The sequence below is a fragment of the Gorilla gorilla genome, chromosome 22, assembly GCF_029281585.2.
Source record: "Gorilla gorilla gorilla isolate KB3781 chromosome 22, NHGRI_mGorGor1-v2.1_pri, whole genome shotgun sequence".
In the NCBI taxonomy this organism is placed as follows: domain Eukaryota; kingdom Metazoa; phylum Chordata; class Mammalia; order Primates; family Hominidae; genus Gorilla; species Gorilla gorilla.
Window position 1 is genome coordinate 5,703,956 of NC_073246.2, and position 17,211 is coordinate 5,721,166.

Below are 17,211 nucleotides of genomic sequence, written 5' to 3' on the forward strand. Positions count from 1 at the left end.
AACAGCAAGTAATGAGCGTACAGAATAAAAATTCAGATCATGAGGTACATGAAAGCCTAAAAGCTACCAGAGAAGAAAATAAAAGAGTTAAATTCAAAGGAACACCCATCAGAATGGCACAAAACTTCCCAACTCCAGATGCTAGAAGAGTATAAGTTTCCAATTCTACAGGAAAATACTTTTCAAAGTACAATTCTCAACCTAGCTACACAAGCAACTATGTGTGAAGACAGAATACGTTGTAGACACAGGAAGACTCAAAATTCAGCTCCTTCATTCTCCTTCTAATAAAGTTACTTAGAGATATGCGGAACAGAATGAGGATGTATTACAAAGGAAAGGAAGACTTGGGATCTATAAATCAACAGATCCAACAAAGAACATCAGGCCAGGGAAGTTTAAGGATGAGAACAACACACCCAGAAGCCACTGGCACATATCAGAGCAGGAGAAGGGAATGTCTAGAAGGAGGGTAGGACTTCTCCCAGAAAAAAACAGTACTTTAAAAAATAATCTTATATGATAGTTCTATAGTAGGCAAAAACAAAGAACGAATGGAGAGTCACTATTACTTTCTTGTTATTAAAAACTCCATGAAAGACAAAAGAAACTCATAGTATACTGTTTAGATCTGCAGTGAACATTTACTGAGTCATAACCAACACCTTATTAATTGAACTAAACATAGTAATACAACTATATTGGGAGAAGGAAGGAGGTGTATTTTAAGACCTAAATCAGAATTTATTTATTCATAGCAGAAAGTCAACAAAATCTAGCATTGATAAAGCAGTAAACCAGTTGATTATTTAGAGCTGTAACATTAACCACAAGAAAAAAGACCTGAAAAGATTAAAAGTGATTGCCTCAGATGTGGAGGTAGAGTAAGACAAGAGTTGGTTGTTCATTACAAGGCCTTTTTTTTTTTTGAGATGGAGTCTTGCTCTGTTGCCTGGGCTGGAGTGCAGTGGTGTGATCTCAGCTCACTGCAACCTCCGGCTCCCATGTTCAAATAATTCTCCTGGCTCAGCCTCCTGAGTAGCTAGGACTAGAGGAATGAGCCACCACACTCGGCTAATTTTTGTATTTTTAGTAGAGATGGGGTTTTACTGTGTTGGCCAGGCTGGCTTGAACTCCTGCCCTCAAGTGATCCACCCACCTCGGCCTCCCAAAGTGCTGGGATGACAGGTGTGAGGCACCACACCCGGCCCATTACAAGGCTTTTAATGTCATTTGATTTTTAAACATGTATATTTATTATTTTGATTAGCTTATTGATTTTTAAGAATTTGTCTTAGATTACCAAGTTAGTATATTATTTGCCCAAATGAAGGAAATGGCCTGGGGTAAGATCAGGGTGGCTTAGAGCAGTAGCCAGCAAACATTTCCAATAAAGGGCCAGAGAGTAAACACAAAGTTTTGAGGGCCATATGATCTGTTGCAACTTTATAAAAACTCTGCCAGTGTAATGCAAAAACCGCTACAAATATATGTAAACAAAAGAACATGGCCATATTTCAATAAAAGTTTATTTGCAAACACAGGAAATGGGCCAGATTTAGTCTGTGGGCCAGTCTGCCTGACCCTGGCTTAAACAATGACCTGAAGACAAAGTGGCAGACAGATCTGAGGTGTTTAGTGGCAGAATTTTTAAAATATTTATCTTCATTCCTATTAAGTTTTCTTCACAGATACCTGTGGTCCCTTTTACAACCAAACTCTCAAGTTTCTCCACTTATATTCACTCTTCAAAACACTACAGTCTGGTCTCTACACCCACATCCACTCATAACTGCTTAAGCCAGGCTTGTCAAGACCTTCTTATTCTCAAATCTAATGGAAACATTAGTGTTTGTGTTTCTTGACTTCTAGTACTTCAACACTTCAACAATTTCTCCCTCTTTGAAATTTCCTTTTAACTTAGGTACTGGGGTTGTACTATCATTTTTTTCTTCTGTTGAACCAGTTTAGCCTTAGTTTTAAAAGTTTTTTCAAATAAGATGTCATCCAGGATTCCATCCATGGTACCATGTCCAAAGTTGTTACAGATATGTTTTATAATCTAATACGGATACATGCTTCAACGATAATGGAGTAGATGGGACCAGCCTGTTCTCCCATAAGATAGTAGAAAATTCGACAAAGTGTATGAAACAACTGTTTTCAGATATTGGACAACACATAGTAAAGGAGACAGTGGTCTCTGAGAGGAAGGAAACACTCAGGGTGTCCTATGATATTCTGCCTAGAAACATTTTCCAGAACGCTGCCCAGGGAGGGAGAACCTCAGCAGAGTACAATCAATGGCCTCGCTGAGGTTAGGGAAGGTGAGGCAGTGGAATTTGCAGGACACAGTACTCAAAATGAAGAAGCAATAAGGACTAAGAGCTCCAGAAATCTACAAAGGATCCCCTGAAGTCTTTGGTGGAACACCAAGCCGTACTTCTAGAAGCCCAAAGACCCACAACCAGGGGAAAGTACATCTACTGGGAATTTGAAAGCTGCACAATTACCAGAGCTTGCAAAAGGCTCAAGGACAAGTGAAGCACAACCAGTCAGAGTACAAAGACACTGGTGAACAGGGGGTAGAATTCAGTAGTGATCCCAGAAAGGCCAAGTCTTAAGTATAGGGTTAAACTAATGCTAGGACTGCAGCTACCAAAATGTGGACTAGGGAACCCCAGTGGGTCTGTAAAGTTAAAACAAGTTTAAATAATACTAAGATTTAATTTGCCTTTTTTCACTTTAATTTATTCACGATTATACAGTGGTGTTTATAGAAGCTACATGTTGTATCATAATATTACACTGACATTGTACAGGTTGTGCTTCTGTAGTCTTGTGTTACAAAATGTTCCTAGTTTTAATTTCTAAAATGCTGATTAGTCCATACTTAAAATCCTCATGAACAAAAACTATGGCATCCCCAGTAATTTTAAAGAGTGTTAAGGTTCTAAAACCATAAAGTTTGAAAATATCCACCTTAGAGTGAAGGCTTTCTAGACTTGCCCCAGCAAGCTTAAAAAGAAGCTTCAAAGGTATCAAGCTTATCCACAAACAATTGCCTCCTGCAATAAAAATGCAAGCTGAGCCAATTCACATATCCCTAGTATATTTCTAGATACTGCTGTATTTGTCAATGAGACTGCAGTATTCTATACTGTCCAAAACAGTGTTGTGTAAAAGGAACCACACATAATTTTTAAAAACAGGAATAACTAGGTGTCTGATAGTGCACTAATTGTCCAATCTTAACTTATGTAAGTCGTACTCATCTGTAAAATGGGAATTCGGTAATTGTTGGATGGGTTAAAAGAAATATATTACTATCTTGAAAGGGATCTTATTAAATTTCCTTAGGTCCAAAACATTAAGTATTCTAAAAAACAAAATCTAATGATAGCAGCTACTTTTATACAGAATATAAAGCACAAAGAAGAAAAGAAACATGTTTTATGCATATATAACTCCATCTTTAATTGGCTTTATATACTCTGTGTTTTTCAGTCACATACCATGAGCAACTAATTTTAAAAAACTACATAAATTAACCGTACCAGTCTTCTATTTTGGATAGTATTAATTACAATCTTTCATTTTGATTCCTAAATTCACAAAAACCTGTATTACCTTATAAAATAAATACTAGTGTAGTTATCAACAAAGAATTCTGAAGGAGATAATGTTGATTTGCTTACTATACTGACATTTTACTGACAATCATATAACACAGTGATGTCTGAAGGGCAGGGAGAATGGTATAAAAATCACTCATGACTCACAACCTATTATTGAAACTGAGGTTAGTATTTATATTACAAGGTATGGCAATACTAGAAAAGATTTCCTTGTGGAGTATACAGTTTAAGACCTCTGCTGTGCAGCTATACCTCCATGCTTGCTTCCAGTGGCCATGACACTTTATTCAAATATGTAAGTTTTATTAAGACTGAGTTCTTAAAAAGATAAAACCAAGAACCTTAGATACAACTAGTGAAGTATTGAGACCTGTCCATATTTAAAACCAAGCACACGATACCACTTAAAAGGTTCCCCAGAAAGCCTCTATCCTGAAATGCTTGAAAGTGAGCAGTGCTGACTCTCGATTATTACCAATTGCATTAAATATGACACTTGTTTTGTTTCTTTTGGCTGTAAGGAGAAAATGTCATTTTGTGTATGAGTGAGCACAGAGGAGAGAGAATGTGGGAAAGAACAGAATGGGCTAATAATTTTTTACTAAATACTCCAGTTCTCAGCTTTATAAATCAACAGACAAAATGAATCAGCTAAACCTAAAATCTTTGTGAATAGTATAAATTGTCTTTTAAATTAAATGCATATATTTTTATGTTTTACTTTTTCAAGGCAAAAGCAGGATATTAGTACAATATAAGATTTATAGAGAAGCAAATTTCTTGAGATAGGAAACCCTTAAAAGCAGTATTTAAAGTACTTAAATACTGTCACATATGTTTAATAATCATAATACTTAATTGTGAGAAATGGGAGCTCATGTTACTACTAAAACCAAATAAAAATTCAATACTTATTTGTTAACTCAATTTAAGGATGTTTACCTTAATACTGACACAGTATGGATGGTAACACTGACCACACTGAGAACAGGCAAGTAATCTTCCTTCTGCTCCTTGGCCAAAACTGCCACAAACTACACACATATCCTGAAGTTAAGAAAACAGAATATATTTTAAATGGAGACTAAGCTACAAACCTACAAATTTTACTTTAAAAATACCTTCTTAACTAATACAGCTCTATAGCTAAATATTGGATCACTTCTGTGTATATGAGATAAAGCAGAAATGTACAAGGAGGAATTCAATGAGGAAGACAGTAAATTGTCAAGTTCAAACCTGATTCAAAGTGAATTTGTCACTGCTGGAAAACAACACAACCGTAGTGTGCATAGAGTTTTCTTCATCATCCTTATTTGATGAAATATCTGCAGTAGACACCTATAAAAAGCAAAATACACAAAATACAAAGTTATATTTTTCACTTGTTTTACACTTAACTGGAAAGCTTCAGAAAATTCATAATCAAAACATATATTTTTGCTAAGGTCTAGAATAACAATTCCAAATATTAATGCTAAGATACTACAGTAAAATGGAGTCATGACATTTTATTATTCAACTCATTCTCTCTTTAGAGGTAGAATTCCTTTAGACCAAGAAGTAATGAGAAAATATAATAAACCTGTCTTAGTAGGACTTGATTATGCAGAATTCTAATCAAGAAACTATAAATGATAATATTATAAGTATGTACACACACAAATCTATCACTATTTTAATGACACACACTTGGGATCTGCAATGTAGTTAGTCTGAACTGAGATGTCCTGCAAACATAAAATACAGCACGTAATTACATATTACATGTTGAAATGGTAATATTTTAGATATATCGGTCAAAATGGAAGGCATTAAAATTAATTTCGCCTGTTCACTATAACCTTTATTTTGTTTCGAGATGAGTTTCACTCTTGTTGCCCAGGCTGGAGTGTAATGGCGCGATCTCGGCTCGTTGCAACCTCTGCCTCCTGGTTCAAGCTGTTCTCCCTGCCTCAGCCTCCCAAGTAGCTGGGATTACAGTTGTCCACCACCATGCCCAGCTAATTTCTGTATTTTTAGTAGAGACGGGGTTTCACCATATTGGTCAGGCTGGTCTCTTAACTCCTGACCTCAAATGATCCACTGCACCCAGCTCACTGTAACTTTTCAATGTGGCTACTAGGAAGTTTTAAATTGCACATGTGGTTCTCATTATATTTCTATTAGCACCGCTTTAGAATATTATTTTTAATAACATCCAAATTTCAGTATCAGCTAAATGATTATCAACCAATATTGTTCAGTCTGGACTTAGTTCTATTTGACTAAATCAACTAAGTACCCACTGGTTTGTTAATAATTTCTAGAGTGATTATGAAACAAAATAAAGCTCTGAACTAGAAGTTGTAGAAAGAAGACAAGAAGGGCACTGCCAAAATCATAAAATACAATCCTGTTTCTTTAAAAAGCTTATAACCTAAGCCTGGAAAGACAGAGTTGAAACACAACAGGTTATGTTCAAGGTCAAAACATAAAACAACTGAATTACTTTTCTTGAGGAACAACTGAAAGAAGATTAACCAGCTGGGTGTGGTGGCTCATGCCTATAATCTTAGCACTGTGGGAGGCTAAAGTGGGTGGATTGCTTGAGCTCAGGAGTTGGAGACCAGCCTGGGCAACACGGTGAAATACTGTCTCTACCAAAAATACAAAAAACAGCCGAGCGCCGGGCGCGGTGGCTCACGCCTGTAATCCCAGCACTTTGGGAGGCCGAGGCGGGCGGATCACGAGGTCAGGAGATCGAGACCATCCTGGCTAACACGGTGAAACCCCGTCTCTACTAAAAATACAAAAAATTAGCCGGGCGTGGTAGTGGGCGCCTGTAGTCCCAGCTACTCGGGAGGCTGAGGCAGGAGAATGGCGTGAACCCGGAAGGTGGAGCTTGCAGTGAGCCGAGATCGCGCCACTGCACTGCAGCCTGGGCGACAAAGCAAGACTCCATCTCGAAAAAAAAAAAAAAAAAAGACAGCCGAGCGTGGTGGCACATGCCTGTAGTCTCAGCTACTCAGGAGGCTGAGGCAGGAGAATCGCTTGAACCCAGGAGGCAGAGGTTACAGTGAGCCAAGATTATGCCACTGCACTCCAGCCTGGGTGACAGAGTGAGACCGTGTCTCCAAAAAAAAAAAAAAAAAAAAAAAAGAGGAAGGAAGGAAGGTTGGTTGGTTAACTAAATAGAAGGACTACATTTGAGATGGAGTCTTGCTATGTCACCCAGGCTGGAGTGCAGTGGCACAATCTCAGCTCACTGCAAGCTCTGTCTCCCAGGTTCACGGCATTCTCCTGCCTCAGCCTCCCGAGTAGCTGGGACTACAGGTGCCTGCCACCATGCCCGGCTAATTTTTTGTATTTTTAGTAGAGATGGGGTTTCACCATGTTAGCCAGGATGGTCTCGATCTCCAGACCTCATGATCCACCCACCTCAGCCTCCCAAAGTGCTGGGATTACAGGCATGAGCCACCGTGTCCAGCCTAAAAGCAGTTCTAATGGATAGTACTAATGCTTTATAAGAGCAATTTATAGTCATATGAACTCTAATGACTACAAGTGTTAATAATGCCAATATTCATCATTAGGGAGTAAGTAAAGCCATGACAAATCCAAACATTAGAAAATTATGCAACATTTTAAAAGTAGGGAGGTAGAAACTTGTATAGACTGCCATGAAAGAAATTACAAAAGACGTTGTTGAGTGAAAAAATAAATTGCAGAACAGTATTTGAGGTATAGCACTATAATATAAAAACCTGCAAAGTCATTATATGTAGTCTATGGGCACATATAATAGGTTGAATCATAAGAAATTGCTGCTTTTCATCAGTTCAGAAATAATATTGGCAATTTCATATGGATCAACCTAATATATAAATATACCAAACTGGTAACAGGGAAATAAGGAGGACTGAGGAGTTAGTAATGGTAAATTCTGATCTACCTATAGCGCTTTAATTTTTTTAATAGAGAAAATGTATTGATGTGTTATATGCATAGCATTAACAAAATTAGCTTTCTAAGATTTTAGAGAATCATCCAAGATGATTCACAGAAGTAGAATCATCATCATCAGTAAGAAATTAAGTGACTACTAAAAGTAATCATTAATTCAGTCATAGGACTAATGATGCATTGACAAGACTATTGAGATATATAATTAGGGAAATGGCTAAAATAGAGATAAAGTATCTATTTCTACCTCCCAACTACTAACAGAAAATTCAACACATTATACACACTGAGCAGCTCAAAGAAATTGTAAAGATCCATTATTATTTTTAAAAGGAAATTTAACCAGTGGATGCTTTCACTGAAAATGATAAGCAATATATTCCCAGTATAAACCAGAAACAAAGTCTGCAGTAGAAAACTGCAATGTCCCTAGATTCAAGTGGGGGTGGGGAGTCATATTTAAATAATAAGTGCAGAAAAACCAAAATATTTTAAAATAATTGTCCACGCAAGAAAGAAAACAGTATCATCTAGCTTGAAAACCCACTGTTTTTATTTTATAATTTATTTCATGACCTTTAGACTGCTAGAAAAATAAAACCTAACTTGAAGGCAAAGGTAATCTTTGAGAAAATATGTGCTATTGTTGCCTGCATAGATAATAGTGTGATTTATCCAGAAAGTGATAGAAATTTCATTTTCCTAGACCACAGATATAAGCCAAGGAGAATAGAAAGCTCTGACCTAAACTTCACAAGTGTCCCTTCCAAGCAGGGACACGTAAGAGTAAACAAAAAAAGAAGATCAAATTAAACTCAAAGTGAGAAGATAGGAAAAAATAAAGATGAGAATATAAATCAATAAAACAGAAAGAGGAAAGAAAACAGAGAAAAGTCCATGAAAACAAAGGCTGACTCAAGAAGATCAATAAGATTGATAAATCTCTAGCCAGACTGATCAGGAAAAAAATAAGACAAGATACAAATTATTAGTATCAAGAATGAGGAAGGTGAAATCACTACAGATTCTACAGGTATTAAAATAATAAGAAACATTATGATCAACTCCATTCCTTTAATTTGTCAAGATGGACAAAATGAACAAATTTCTTGAAAGGTGCAAATTTATGCAAGGAGAGACAGATAACCTAAATAGGTACCTATTAAAGAAATACAATTTGTTGTTAAAAACTGTCCCACAGGCTGGGCACCGGTGGCTCATCCAGTAATCCCAGCACTTTGGGAGATGGATCACCTGAGGTCAGGAGTTCGAGACCAGCCTGGCCAACATGGCGAAACCCCATCTCTACCCAAAACACAAAAATTAGCTAGGCATGTTGGTGCATGCCAGTAATCCCAGCTACTCAGAAGGCTGAGGCAGGAGAATTGCTTGAACCTGGGAGGTGGAGTCTGTAGTGAGCAGAGATCATGCCACTGCACTCCAGCCTGGGCATGGTGGCTCACGCCTGTAATCCCAACACTTTGGGAGGTCAAGGCAGGTGGATCACCTGAGGTCAGGAGTTCGAGACCAGCCTGGCCAACATGGTGAACCAGGGGGCTGAGGCAGGGGAATCACTTGAACCTGGGAGGCAGAGGTTGCATGAGCTGAGATTGTGCCATTGCACTCCAGCCTAGGCAACAAGAGCAGGCACTCCATCTCAAAAGAAAGAAAGAAAAAAAAAAAGAAAACACAACAAAAACCCCCCACAAAGAAAATTTCAGGCCAAGATGCTTTCACTAATAAATTCATGTATAATATAAGAAGATACATTTCCACTACTACACAACTTTTCCAGAAAACTGAAGATGAGAATATACTTTCTGATTCATTCTATGAAGCTGGAGTTATGCTGATACCAAAACCAGATGAAGACATTACAAGAATGTAAGACTACAGGCTGGGGCATGGTGACTCACGCCTGTAATCCCAGCATTTTGGGAAGCCAAGGTGGGAAAATTGCTTGAGCTCAGAAGTTCGAGACCAGCCTGGACAACATAGTGAGATGCTGTCTCTATTAAAAATTTTTAAAAAGTAGTTGGGTGTGTTGGCACACAGCTATGGTCCCAGCTACTTGGGAGACAGAGGTGGGAGGTCAAAGCTGGAGTTAGCTATGATCGCACCACTGCACTCCAGCCAGGAATTAGAAAGAGAACCTGTCTCACAAAAAAAAAAAAAAAAAGAAGAAAAAAAGTGCACAGGTCTACAACTGTGGTGCATCCACAGTTTTATTAATACTCAGCAAGAAAAGGGAGTACACTGTTAACAAGTACAACAGCATAGATGAATCTCCAAATAATTGTGCTGAAATAAATCAGTCCAAAAAGCATACAGTTCTGTATGATTCCACTTATATACAACTCTAGAAAATGCAAACTAATCTTGGGGACAAGGACGGATGGCAGGGGGAATGCAGAAAATTACAGAGGGACATGAAGAAACGTTGGGAGATGAACATATTCACTATCATGATTGTGGTGTCGTTTTCAAGGGTGTATATGTATATATCAAAGCTTATGGAATTGTACATGTCAAATATAGCTTATATCAACTATACCTCAATAAGCCTGGTTTGAAAATTTTTCTTTTTGAAAAAAGGACGAGAATCTAAGCTTCCTTATTCCTGGTTTAGTAGTAAACTTGAACAATTTCACCTGTGTCCTATACTTAAAATGACATTTCAGAATTTTAAAAACAGGATTTTAATAAATAGCAAAGTTATTACATAAAATATTTGCTAGTAGTTAGCAAATATATTTGTAATACACATATAAATAAAGCCTCATAACATGATAGTAAGCAAATATCAATCTTAAAATTTTTTAAATTAAAGAGCAACTATATTACATACTGACTTTTTAGAGAGGGTTGGCATAGAAAGATAAGGAGTCAAAGAGGAAGGTAAGAAAAGAGAAAGGATGAGAAAGTAAATATACAAGAAAACGTAACCAGAGGCTCAAAAAAAAAGCAAAGTAGGACAGTAAAATAAACATTTTGACCTATTTATATGACTCTTAAGTTCAAAATAACTTGCTATGAGATTTTCATCATTAACTGACATTTAGATTAGAGAAAATATACATGAAGCAAGCCTCACCCCAGGCAATACAACAGCTCCGATTCCACTTTTCAGCTTTGACCTGCCTCGGCCACCTCGCCCCGACAGTCCTGCACCTCGAGGTCTCCGCTTTCCTGGAAATCCAGACCCACGGCCCTATGTAATAGATTAGGAAAAGTCAACATTCTGTGACAGCCCAAAATAATTTTTAAATCCAAATGCCACTGAGATAAAACATTTTATTAAATGTTATACAAACACTTCTTTAGATAAGTATTAAGAGACCTGGCTTATTATTTTTATCTTTAAAAGTATACTCCACAACTTAAAAATCTAAATATAAAATGCTTACAACCTTAGAATCATACCTTCGGGCTGTCACTGTGAACGCTATCAGCAAGCCTTTGCATGATTTTTCTCTTTCCCACTCCTACATTCTCGGTGACGACAACAACTATAGCCTTATCCAGATATTTCGAAGTGCAACAAATTGTATTCAATATAGAGTAAGGATAAGGAAGAACTCTCTCATTAACTGGTCTCGCGGTGATTACAGTAATAGCTAACATCTGTTGAGTACTTACTATGTACTAATCTAAGTATTTTTTACTCTCAACAATCCCATATAGTAGGTTTTATTATCCTCATTTGAGATGAGTGTGCTGAGGAATAAAAGGGTTAAGTAACTTGTCCAAGGTCGCTTAGCTAGCAAGTCTGGCTCCAGCGTCCCTGGGTTGGAAGCATATTCTGTACTGCTACATCAGCATGAAAGTTCATTTTTGCTAGTGTGTAACAGTATTCTTCCTGTCACTAAAATTAAGTCAGTTTCCTTCACTATTCAACAGTTCTCTTATGAACTCAACATTTCTACCTCATTCACCATTGTATTTAGAGGAAAATTTATTATTATTGTTATTACTTTTATTTTTGAGACAGGAACTTTCTTCGTCACTCAGGTTGGAGTGCAGTGGTGTGATCACAGCTCACTGCAGCCTAGAACTCTTGGGCTTAAGTGATCCTCCTGCTTCTGCCTCCCAAAGTGCCAGGATTACAGGAGTAAGCCAAAGCGTCCAGCCAGGAAAAATTATTTGAGGATTACAGGAAAGCTGACAAAAGGCTTTGTGAAAGCTTTGCTTTAAATAATCTGAATAATAAATACTTGAAATGGAAATAATTTATCTGACTTCTTACACAAGAAATAAACCTATTGGAAAATGTGTTAAATTCCCTGATAATTTCAGACATTAAGTACCAGAGTATGGTGTTCCCTGCCCCCTCACCCTTGTTTGTACTAATTAATTACTCCTTGAAAAAACCTGGCACCTACCTAAGTAGATGAATTATGTATATTTAAAATTATCCAGATGCTCAGGAAAATACTTAGGTGTTTCCCTCACCATAAGTTAAATAATATGTCATATCTTCAACTGATGTCCCTATCATAGTTTGAAATGAACTTATTCCCTATTTAGCAGAATGGTTTCCAAGTCAAAAATTGATGGTGATACTGTAAGCATAAAATAGAAACACATGAACAAAAGGAATGGGAGGAATGGCTTTTTTCCCTTTGGATGTAATAAATACAGCCAGCTCCCAGCTTCAAACTGCCACTCCTGTCTTCTCTTACCCTGCTCTCCTTGAGATCCCTTTTGAGAAGTGCATCAGCTTCTTTGCACAACAGATGGATGGGGTCAGGTTAGTTTTTTGGGTTTTTTGTTTGTTTGTTTGTTTTTGAGATGGAGTCTCGCTTCTTTGCCCAGGCTGGAGTGCAATGGTGTGATCTTGGCTCACTGCAACCTCCGTCTCCTGGGTTCAAGCTATTCTCCTGCCTCAGCCTCCCTAGCAGCTGAGATTACAGGCACATGCCACCACGCACAGCTAAATCTCCTTGTATTTTTAGTAAGACGGGGTTTCACCACGTTGGCCAGGTTGGCCTCGAACTCCTGACCTCCAGTGATCTGCCCCCTCAGCCTCTCAAAGTGCTGGGATTACAGGCGTGAGCCACTGCGCCAGGCCGAGTTTGTTTTGTTATTAAATTGGTATAAAAGATTTTTGAAAAATTGTCAGCGATTAAAAATCAAGACTACAGTAGTCTCTCAATTTATTTTCTCAAACATGAAATGCTGACCCAGAAAAAAAGTAAGTACAAATTGGTGATCTATATTATCAAACTGTCAAATGAGGTATATTTATACCTCAATATCTTGGATGATATCATGGGGAGGTAGGGAGGTTAAAAAAAAATAGTTCTTCCAGTCATGAAAGAAAATAAAGTATAATCTAGAATTCCTTAAAATCCTTGATTAGTCTGAATTAAACAGCCATATTCCAGAATATTAAATATAGAATATGAGGAAAAACTGTCATCTCCAGTCAATGAAGTATTTTAACTTTTGAGTTAATACTTTTTCAAATTAATTTTTTTCTCTTCAAAATGCATCACACTACTTAACTCACTTCAAGGACTGGCAGAGCCATCAACCAATGTCATGGGGGAAAAAGCCTTGTCATTTTAAGGTATTAAACAGACAATGAAATCTGCCACAATTTTGCTATTTCTTCTCCATGAGAACATAATAAATTAATGGAGTTTTTTCTTCTGCTTTTTTCTAAGCAACAAAGTTTTATGATATCATGAATGAAAAGGTCCTTAATTACCTTTTGGTCTACATGTCAAGGACTTCTCCTTCATAAAACCAGTAGTAATCACAACAAAAGGAATTAACCATAAAAAGAGGTATTAAAAATGTATACTTGATTTTTAAATGCAAGCATATTATTTCTTTACATTAAAATTTTTAGATTTAAATAGTGTTTCTAGAAGCTCAATCTAGAAAAGAAAGATTTAATTCTTAACACCCAGTAGGGCAAAACAAATCAGACAGAAATGATATATGAATGTAAATGCAATTTTATTTACCACTTTGATGCTCCAAATGGCACTGCCAGGAAGCTGCCTGGGTTTAAAAATTTCCCGACCTTCTGAAATGTCTGGGGACCAGGAAGGTGGGCTCACTGTATTATGGGTACTCCAAGCCTCCTAGGATATGGCAGTTGAGAAAATAGATGTGTAAAACTCAGCAACATAAAAGGTCAAATCCAGCAACTAAGGAATTTTAGAACAGCAAAAACAAATGCAAACGTATGGAAATTTAGGACAAATTGCTTCAAGGAAGGCAAAATAAGCTAATCTCTAACAGTGATTTAAACATTTAAGTATAACTTAAATAACTTAAATGTTTGCTGCTACAGAGACATCACTACAATGAAACTTTAAAAATTAAGGTTTATATGATATCAACATTGACTCATGAACTGCAATTACTGCACCAAAAAGTAAATAAAAGTCAATCACACTTTAAGAATTAACACTAGAAGAAAGTATTGGGGGGTTATTTTTCTTCTAACAACTATCACTCTACTTAAAAGGAGAAATGGATAACCATAAGGAATTCTATATTCTATAGCTATAAACAACCAAAACCAGTAGGCCAAAGAATGCAATGAGAAACATAAGCAATCGATAAATGCATAAACTTTACACTGTAGAGAGCTGGTAACATTCAAATGCAAATACCATTATAACCTTAGCATTTAATCACTCTTTCTTCAGTGACCATTAGTTGTCGGTTTGGTTTTGGTTTTTACTTAGAGAAATGAATACTTTATGGAAATTACATCCAATGGACAAAAGTGAAGAAACGTTAAAGCAAATAGTCCTAAATTTGCAAATTAAAATGCCTAAAGTACCTGATAAATTATATAGAAAGTATTATCTTATTAAAATCTATATAACTAAAACTAAAGCATTTTACTTCCAAACAACCACATTCAGCAATACCCTGAACTAATCTGAAGATGCTAAACAGCAATAAAGAAAAATGTTTACTCCACAAATATAACATTTTAAAGAAAAACAAGACAAATGTCAAACAATAAAAGAATATATTTTGAATTAGGTAATTCAATGGTGCATGCATAATTTTACCAATCAAGTAACCAAAACTTAAGACAAGGTACATAGTACTTTCCAGGTTTCTAGAATATCATCAAATTAACAAGTACTATCTCATTAATCACATACAAATACCAGGAATTAAAATAACCAGAAATAAGAATGTGACTACTCTTGGGGTAAGAGATAGATAATGGAATAACAGTATTTTGGAAAAGCCACACAAGCAATAGACTGGTTTCATTTTTAAGTCACAAACTCAACCCACACACATTGAAGTCCAGCAATCCAACTCATTCTCTCCAGCAAACACTTTATTTTTTTCCCTTCCAGGATTACCCTCAGGTGTTCTTTCTTACCCATCAAATCTCTAACCTAGCTCAGGTAATCACTATGCTGATTTCACTGAGAAGCAAACACTGCAGGTCAATTACCTCACTTTCATAATTTGAAATCAACTTGAATCTGTACATATGTCTTCTTCCCTACTATTAGTAGGGAAGTGTTGTCAAAAGCCATTTCTCTTTTCTCATTTTACTCATGCTCCTAACATCTGGCATACTGTTCTGCTGGATTTGGCAGCAGCCCACCTGTGGATATTTCACTGACTTCCTCGCTAATCTTTCTTCATCTCCTGTACGTGTTCTTCCTCTATTTGACTTCCGAAGCCCTGGAGTTTCCCAGGGCTTGAGCCTAGATCCTAAATGGTGTTATCTACAATGAGGGCATCTTGGAAGTTGATGCTTCCCACATTCTTATTTCTAGTTTTAATCAAAGATCTCCAAATTAGCAGGATTTTCAACTTCCTTCTTAGCATTTCCATTTTCTCACATAAAACCCCTCTTAATTTTGCCATGTTTAAAATTTCTCCCTTAACCGGTTTCATCCCAGTCTTCCCCATCCTTATAAATGGCATCCAGTCCCTTGTCACTCTCCTCTGCTCCTTCAGTCCTCTCCCCCAACACTTCGTCAATGCAAATCATCAGCAAATTCAAGACTTTTTATCTTCAAGTTTTGTCTCCGATCCTTCTACTTCTTGTCACTTCCACCACTAGCAGCCCAGTCGTGGCCACCACCATCTCTCACCTAACCTGCCACAAGAGTCTACTGCTGGTTATGCTTCTCCCACCCTGCATCTACTCAAGCCTTTCCCCACAGCAGCCAGAGGAACTTTTCAAAAGTACAAATGTGATCAAGCAAGTCACTATTCTATTTCAAATCTTCAATTGCTTCTCAGAGCACTTAAAAGACAAACCTTTCCCCAACTCATCTTGTGGCACTTGTCTCCCTGCTGCTATGCTCCAGCTATTCTGGCTTCCTTGCTGTCCTTCAAACATGCCAAGCTCTTTATCAATCAGAGCCCAACTGACTCAGAACACTTCACTATACCATTCTAGCCCTTCAATAAATGTCTGGCATTTTCTTTCTTTCTTTTTTTTTTTTGAGATGGAGTCTCGCACTGTCACCCAGGCTAGAGTGCGGTGGTGCGATCTCGGCTCACTGCAACCTCTACCTCCCAGGTTCAAGCAATTCTCCTGCCTCAAGCCTCCTGAGTAGCTGGGATTACAGGCATGCACCACCACGCCCGGCTACTTTTTGTATTTTTAGTAGAGAAAGGTTGTCTCCAAGTTGCTCAGGCTGGTCTCCAACTCCCGACCTCAAGTGATCTGCCCACCTTAGCCTCCCAAAGTGCTGGGATTACAGGTGTGAACCACTGCGTTGGGCCAATATTATTTTTTAAGAAAATACTAATAAAAAGAAACAATTGATATTAAATAAAATTTAACTATTGACTATAAATATATGTTTCAAGAGATTTGAGTGAAAATACCATTCTATGTTAAAATAAAAAATATGACATTCGATAAATATAGTAATAACATGTTCTCAAAGGTTCAAGGGGCTAAAGCTAATGAGAAAAAGTTAAATATAAACACCTTACAATTTACCTAATTACTTGAAATAGAAACTTATGTTCATTCCTGTGTTTCTCCATTTTTCCAATTTCTAATGTCTACTTCTTTCCATTTTGTATTTTCTTGTATTGAGGCAATTTAAAGAGGATACGCCAGGTCTTCAGAAAGCCAAGAAATGAACATAAGCACTCTGGAACCTATCTGAACTTAATTTTTCCAAGATTTTTTTAATGGTTAAAAATTGGCTCAACTGGGGATACTAAGAGGAAACATCAGGGGCAAAGGGGATTTGGGTTAAACAGATCGAACAGGATTCTTACTGAAGGCAGGCCAGACTGATCAGAAATCATCTGGAGGGTGGTGGGAGATAACAAATTTGATCAGATATCAAAGGTGATCAGTACTGAGAGTGGGGGATTCTTTGCAAGTTTCTTCCTAAACCTGAGAGATGTGGGCCAGACTAGGATGAACACTGAAGGCTGAGGCTGAGAGGAGGCTTAGAGGATCCTGACTAGAGTTTGGGCAAGCGGAGAGGCTTTGTCAATGCAAACATGCATTCAGCAATATTACCAAGTACAGATGCATGCACATAAAAATACTGAAAGGAAATATAAGAAAATGTTTAAAAATTTTTAGTGGCTTATTTATTTTATGTAATTTAAATATATGTATATATAAAATTAAGGTGTACTTTGAACACAT

The 17,211-nt window shown here is 37.1% G+C and overlaps 1 protein-coding gene across 1 annotated transcript in view; it reads right to left on the reverse strand.

Annotated features, from left to right (window-relative positions):
• The window catches only part of LOC129530564 (histone-lysine N-methyltransferase 2C-like), a 60,607-nt gene extending 44,018 nt beyond the window's left edge, over nt 1-16,589 (reverse strand). The window contains 5 exon segments of the mRNA XM_063702797.1: nt 4,581-4,685; nt 4,878-4,979; nt 10,678-10,794; nt 13,559-13,678; nt 16,551-16,589. Coding sequence (XP_063558867.1) covers nt 4,581-4,685; nt 4,878-4,979; nt 10,678-10,794; nt 13,559-13,678; nt 16,551-16,589 — 483 coding nt within the window.
• Nucleotides 16,590-17,211: the final 622 nt, after the last annotated feature.